Source organism: Alosa sapidissima, chromosome 10, assembly GCF_018492685.1.
Source record: "Alosa sapidissima isolate fAloSap1 chromosome 10, fAloSap1.pri, whole genome shotgun sequence".
Taxonomy (NCBI): domain Eukaryota; kingdom Metazoa; phylum Chordata; class Actinopteri; order Clupeiformes; family Clupeidae; genus Alosa; species Alosa sapidissima.
This window is the reverse complement of record NC_055966.1, coordinates 36,044,647-36,050,659: the sequence shown is the minus strand read 5'-3', so window position 1 is coordinate 36,050,659 and position 6,013 is coordinate 36,044,647. Positions and strand designations below refer to the sequence as shown.

Genomic DNA, 6,013 nt, shown 5'->3' with positions numbered 1-6,013 from the left:
ACAGCAACAGTGTTTACCTGTCAGCAATGCCATTTTACACTTGCCTGCTCTCCATGGTCTACAGTGTTGTATGAAGGCATTGGTTTGAATTCACAACATTGAGAAATGGAGAAATAGTTGAACACTCAAGCCTTTAACCTTTCATTCCATCATTTTAAGTGTGAAGCTATAGATTGCAGTATGAAATTAATCACGATCCCATCATAGTATCCATATTTCCAATATCCCTAAAATCATAGCTAGTCTAAAAGTCTAAAAACATGTTGAAGCCACAGGACATGGAAACCTATTAAATTAATCTGTTTTTGGTTGTTTCTCTCAATATGAAATATATTCAAGCCAAGGCGTTATTACCATAGTAGGTGTAGTATGGTTGATCCAACTATGGGTGTTGGTGGTGGTCAGCCAAGTAGCCACTGGTTGATCCGCCAAGCAAATGAATTGTGGTAATACATCATAGACAACTATGACATCACAATTAAGATCTGGTATATTAACTTGAATCACACGGCACATCATAGACACTGTTTTGTATCAAAATACTTTATTGACTATTGTCTGACATCAATAAAAATAAAGTTGTAACACATACACATGATAATATACTGTACAGAGGCTGAGGTTGAATAGTCAAAAAATTACATTCTATGTATTTTCATAAGCACTTTTTCTTGACCTAGATAAAGAAGGGAAGTCAAGAAAGTTTCAGGAAAGATGTAAAGGAAGTTTCAGGAAAGATGTAAAGGACATGCATTGTTGAGAGAATCTGACATTTACTCTAGGCTACATAATTATGCAATGGCTGATAATATTGACATAGTTTATGTTGGTTGTTTGTTTACTGTTTACATTTTTATTGTCTATATTTTTTTTTTGTGAATAGCCAAATGGCGTGTCACTTTCAGTGCTGCTACAGCAAGGGACTGTGGGACCGCATTATCAGGGATCATTTTCTTAGTAAAGGATTGCCCAGTGTAGATGAGAAAGGAAGCACCTTTCTTTAGACTTGAGAGAATCTTACCAGTTTTTTATCATTGCTATCACTTCAGGGTCATTTCACTCAGATAGAAAGCTGAAAAAAATATATATTTGACCACAACCAAGCCATGAAAAACTAAGTACAAACTTGAGGTAAACAGGTACAGAGGTAAAGTATAAACTTTCTGAAACGGTTGGATTCATTTCGAATCAGCAAAGTGTTTTTGAGTCCTTTGTGTCATCTTCATTCCTTGGGCACTAGAAAGTAGCCCATGTTGTGGAAATGGACATTCTGGCCACTGTCCTCCTGTACAGGCGGGAGCTGATGCTGCAAGGTGAACTGTGAGGGCGTGGGGCTGACGGGTGACATCAGAGGCTTGTCTTCCTCCAGGGCGGGTGGCTGAGGACGGGCAGCAGGGGGCGCCGCAGAGGCTGAGGCTGAACCCAGCTTACCCAGCGTGGACGCGAAACGCATCCTGTGTCTGAAAAAGAGAGATGGACAGAGAGAGAGAGAGAGAGGGACACAGACAGAGAGAAAGAAGGAGAGAGAAAAAGTGAGAAAGAGATGACTGACATTTTGACAAAAAAAATACAGAGAAAGGGAAGTATAGTCACACATATTCAAAGTCTTATAAAAACGATGCAGCTTCAAAAGACTTAGCATCATTAGCATAGGAGTATGGAATGGCCACACTCCATAATAAGCAGCGGTCAATACCTAAACACATACACCGACAGCAGAATGACCATTCCCGCCAGCACGCAGACGCCAAACACGCTGCCAAACATGTCAAACGAGTCCTCGGACACGGCTGCATCTGCTGTGGAGAGTCAGAAGTAAAGAGGGATTAAGGAAGAGCCAAAGAAAGAGAAAGATACGTCTGCCCTCTCTTCCCCTAGTCTGGTGTAAGAACACCACTCTATCATCTGATGCCTGATCTGTAATACGGAAAACCAGCTGAAGATGTGAAGTGTTGCTGCACCGTTGTAAAATAGTACCCTGGGCAACATAGAAATGGCCAGAGATGATCTCGCAGTGGCCTTCGTGTCTGACCCCTGCCAAATTCATCCAGTGACTGCTTACTCATTATGTCTTCACCAGACCCAGAGCCTTCCTCAATCCACACAGGGTCCTGAGAGGGGGTAGTCAACTCCAGAACTGCTGCTGAGAGAAACAGGAGGATATTCTTAGAATACCAAAACAAAATGGATGGAGTGTGTGTGTGCAGTGTTTCCCATACATTGACTAATCTGTGGCGGGGCGCCACGAAATAAAAATCGGCCGCCACAGATGAATATTCTATTGCTATTAAATCCGCTTAGCATCGTGACCATGCTGCGCAAATTTGTTCAAAACTGCTGCATTGAAGTGAACTCTGTTAAGGTCTTATCACAACATAGTAGGCTACATTGAAGAGACTAAACTAAGTTAAGTTATGAAATCAAGCAGTATCTCAAAGCTAACGTTAGAATACTGTTTGGATGTCGAATTTAGCATGCTTAGCCTACTTACAGTTGCTCTCTATCTGTCTACCTGTGTGTCTATATATGAAGGTACATGTAGTCTGCTTTATATTACTTCATCCAGATTCCTCCCTCAGTGTGTGTGTGTGTGAGAGAGAGTGAGAGAGAGAGAGTAAGAGAGAGAGAGAGAGAGAGAAAAACAGAGTGTGTGTGTGAGTGTGAGAGAGAGAGAGAGAGTGAGAGAGAAAGACAGAGAGTGTGTGAGTGTGAGAGAGGGAGAGAAAGACAGACAGTTTGTGTGTGTGTGTGTGAGAGAGAGAGAGAGAGTAAGACAGAGAGTGTGTGTGAGTGTGCGTGTGAGAGAGAGAGAAAGACAGAGAGTGAGTGTGAGAGAGAGTGTGTGTGTGTGTGTGTGTGTGTGTGAGAGAGAGAGAGAGAGAGTGTGTGTGTGCTCCTCTCATCTGTCCAGGTGCGGGTGTATACAGTGTGTGTGTGTGTGCTCCTCTCACCTGTCCAGGTGCGGGTGTATACAGTGTGTGTGTGTGTGTGTGTGTGTGTGTGTGTGTGTGTGCTCCTCTCACCTGTCCAGGTGCGGGTGTATACAGTGTGTGTGTGTGTGTGTGTGTGTGTGTGTGTGTGTGTGTGTGTGTGTGCTCCTCTCACCTGTCCAGGTGCGGGTGTACAGTGTGTGTGTGTGTGTGTGTGTGTGTGTGTGTGTGTGTGTGTGCGCTCCTCTTACCTGTCCAGGTGCGGGTGTATACAGTGTGTGTGTGTGTGTGTGTGCTCCTCTCACCTGTCCAGGTGCGGGTGTATACAGTGTGTGTGTGTGTGTGTGTGTGTGTGTGTGTGTGTGTGTGTGTGTGCGCTCCTCTCACCTGTCCAGGTGCGGGTGTATACAGTGTGTGTGTGTGTGTGTGTGTGTGTGTGTGTGTGCGCTCCTCTCACCTGTCCAGGTGCGGGCGTATACAGTGTGTGTGTGTGTGTGTGTGTGTGTGTGTGCTCCTCTCACCTGTCCAGGTGCGGGCGTATACAGTGTGTGTGTGTGTGCTCCTCTCACCTGTCCAGGTGCGGGCGTATACAGTGTGTGTGTGTGTGTGTGTGTGTGTGTGTGTGTGTGTGTGTGTGTGTGCTCCTCTCACCTGTCCATGTGCGGGCGTATACAGTGTGTGTGTGTGTGTGTGTGTGTGTGTGTGTGTGTGTGCTCCTCTCACCTGTCCAGGTGCGGGCGTATACAGTGTGTGTGTGTGTGCTCCTCTCACCTGTCCAGGTGCGGGAGTATACAGGTGGGCTCCAGTCACTCCAGTGGCCGATGCTGAATTCCTCTCTAGCCCGCAGCTGCAGCTCATAGTCAGTGTGAGGCAGAGCATCTGTGATGGTCCAGGACTGGGCCTCAGTCTCTACTGTCTGATACTACACACACACACACACACACACACACACACACACACACACACACACACACACACACACGCGCACGCACACACACACGCACGCACGCACACACGCACATACGCGCACACGCGCACACGCACGCACACACACGCACGCACGCACACACGCGCACACACGCACGCACGCACACACGCACACACACGCACACACACGCACGCACACACAAATACAGAGAGAGAGAGATGATGTGGGTGGGGAGTGTCATGGTAATTAAATTAGCAGGGTTCTACAGTGTGCCCATTTCACTCGCACATGCGAGTAAAAATGATGCCGTGCGAGTGCAAAAAAATATTTAGGCGCACTGGTGCGAATGACTTCTAACCATGTCAATGTTTGTCTACAAAATACACCGCAACATCGAGAAGCATTACTGGTGCAGACCATAGAATCACGTTGCGAATGCAGCATAAAAACTACACCTCCCATCAACGTTAGCAGTTTCGCGTTGTGACTCACTAGTAGTCGCTTCTATCAAATCCAAGAGCGCACAGAAAAAGCGGAAAGTTAGACTAGCCAGCCAAGATGCAAAGATTGAAGAAATTAGTTCTTCTATCCACCGAATTCATTAGATATAGGAGGAACAGGATGAGATTCTGAGAATGCAGTGAGAGAAAGAAAGGTAACCTAACATGCCTTTTAGCCCAGTTGACGTATTGGCTGCAATATGCAAAATATAGCTGTAGCGAACCGGGACAAAAGTAGCCTCCCGTAATACTCCCATTTTATTCAAAGGTAGAACGCTACTAACAACTCCAGGCTTCCACGCATGCTTGTTTGTTTACACCGAGTGTGTGTAAGTGCAAAACGAAAGTAGGCCTAACGTTTGCCTACTGCCCCCATCAATGCAGATATTTCAAATAAAAACTGAAAGTATAAAACATATATCCTTGATTAGCCTATGTTGGGTTTTGTGGAAGAGAAAATGGACTGTTTTAGTAGTAGTATTAGGCAGTATGCAGTCAGATAGGTCACCATGGGCATATTTGGATTAGCTACAGATGGATTCACAAATAAATAAATTAGCCCACATTTGGCAGGATACTTGATATACAGGCTAAATGCAAATATGGCAATGTATTATATTATTTTACATTAACAAAATGTAGGAAAATAGAACAGACTGAAAATAAAGTCTGTAGCCTAAATGTTGTCAGTCATTCTTAATATTCGCAATTGGTGCACTGGCATGTTTAACTGTTAGCTGCAGTATAATGTTAGATTATGTGTAAGTTAAGTACAGAACTGACTGCGCCCAAATTTTTGTCTGTGCTCCTACATTTTTTAACTTGGGCGCACAAGTGCTCCTGGAAAAAAATGTTAGTGTAGAGCCCTGATTAGCATGAGTTTGTGCAAGAGAGTGTAATGCGAATGAGAGCCCATATAGTAATACAGATCTGGTGTTATTACAAGGCCTGCTAGTTACCATAATATCGTGAACACACACACGCACGCACACACGCACACACACACACGCACACACACATAGTAATACAGATCGGGTGTTATTACACGGCTTGCAGGTTCACATAATATGGTGAACACACGCACGCACACGCACACACACACACACGCACACACACACAGTGATACAGATTGAGTGTTACTACAAGGCTTGCAGGTTCACATAATATAGTGAGCACACGTTACCTTTTCTCTTTGCGTTGGTCGGTACTTTAGCTGGAAGCGTAATAAGTAGAAGCCCCTCCTCCAGGAGGCGGGGTAAGACCAGGCCACGCCCAGCATCCTCTCCCCGCCCTCCACCCCACTCACCCTCACTGAAGCCGGAGGGTCTGGCTTTACTGCACAGACAGACAGGCACCCACTTAGTAAACAAAAACAACAACAACAACAACAACTTGCATATTTACATATTGTTTTATCAAGGCACCGAGCACTTTACAGCGAAGGGGGAACCTCACTAACCACCACTGATGTGTAGCAGCCCTGGGTGATGCCCAGTCGACAGCATCATGTGCTTTACTGCACAGACAGGCACCAACTCAGTGAGCAAAAAGGAGCACATCACTTGGCACAGAACAGAAACAGGAGACGGAGGTTACAGGGCAGAGAGATGTGAGGAAGGAGATGGAGGCTACAGGGCAGAGATGAGATGGAGGCT

General features: G+C 45.4%; 1 protein-coding gene across 4 annotated transcripts in view; it reads right to left on the bottom strand.

The window, feature by feature from the left end:
* Positions 1 to 527: 527 nt before the first annotated feature.
* The window catches only part of LOC121720555 (interleukin-6 receptor subunit alpha-like), a 12,261-nt gene continuing 6,775 nt past the window's right edge, over positions 528 to 6,013 (bottom strand). For 3 of the 4 annotated variants that reach the window (XM_042106800.1, XM_042106802.1, XM_042106803.1), the window contains 5 exons: positions 5,542 to 5,693; positions 3,702 to 3,852; positions 2,063 to 2,143; positions 1,697 to 1,799; positions 528 to 1,460 (listed from right to left, as the gene is read on the bottom strand). In XM_042106800.1, coding sequence (XP_041962734.1) covers positions 1,223 to 1,460; positions 1,697 to 1,799; positions 2,063 to 2,143; positions 3,702 to 3,852; positions 5,542 to 5,693 — 725 coding nt within the window. In that variant the 3' untranslated portion in view covers positions 528 to 1,222. The remainder of the gene's footprint in view (positions 1,461 to 1,696; positions 1,800 to 2,062; positions 2,144 to 3,701; positions 3,853 to 5,541; positions 5,694 to 6,013) is intronic. The other variant, XM_042106801.1, reaches the window with a different exon arrangement.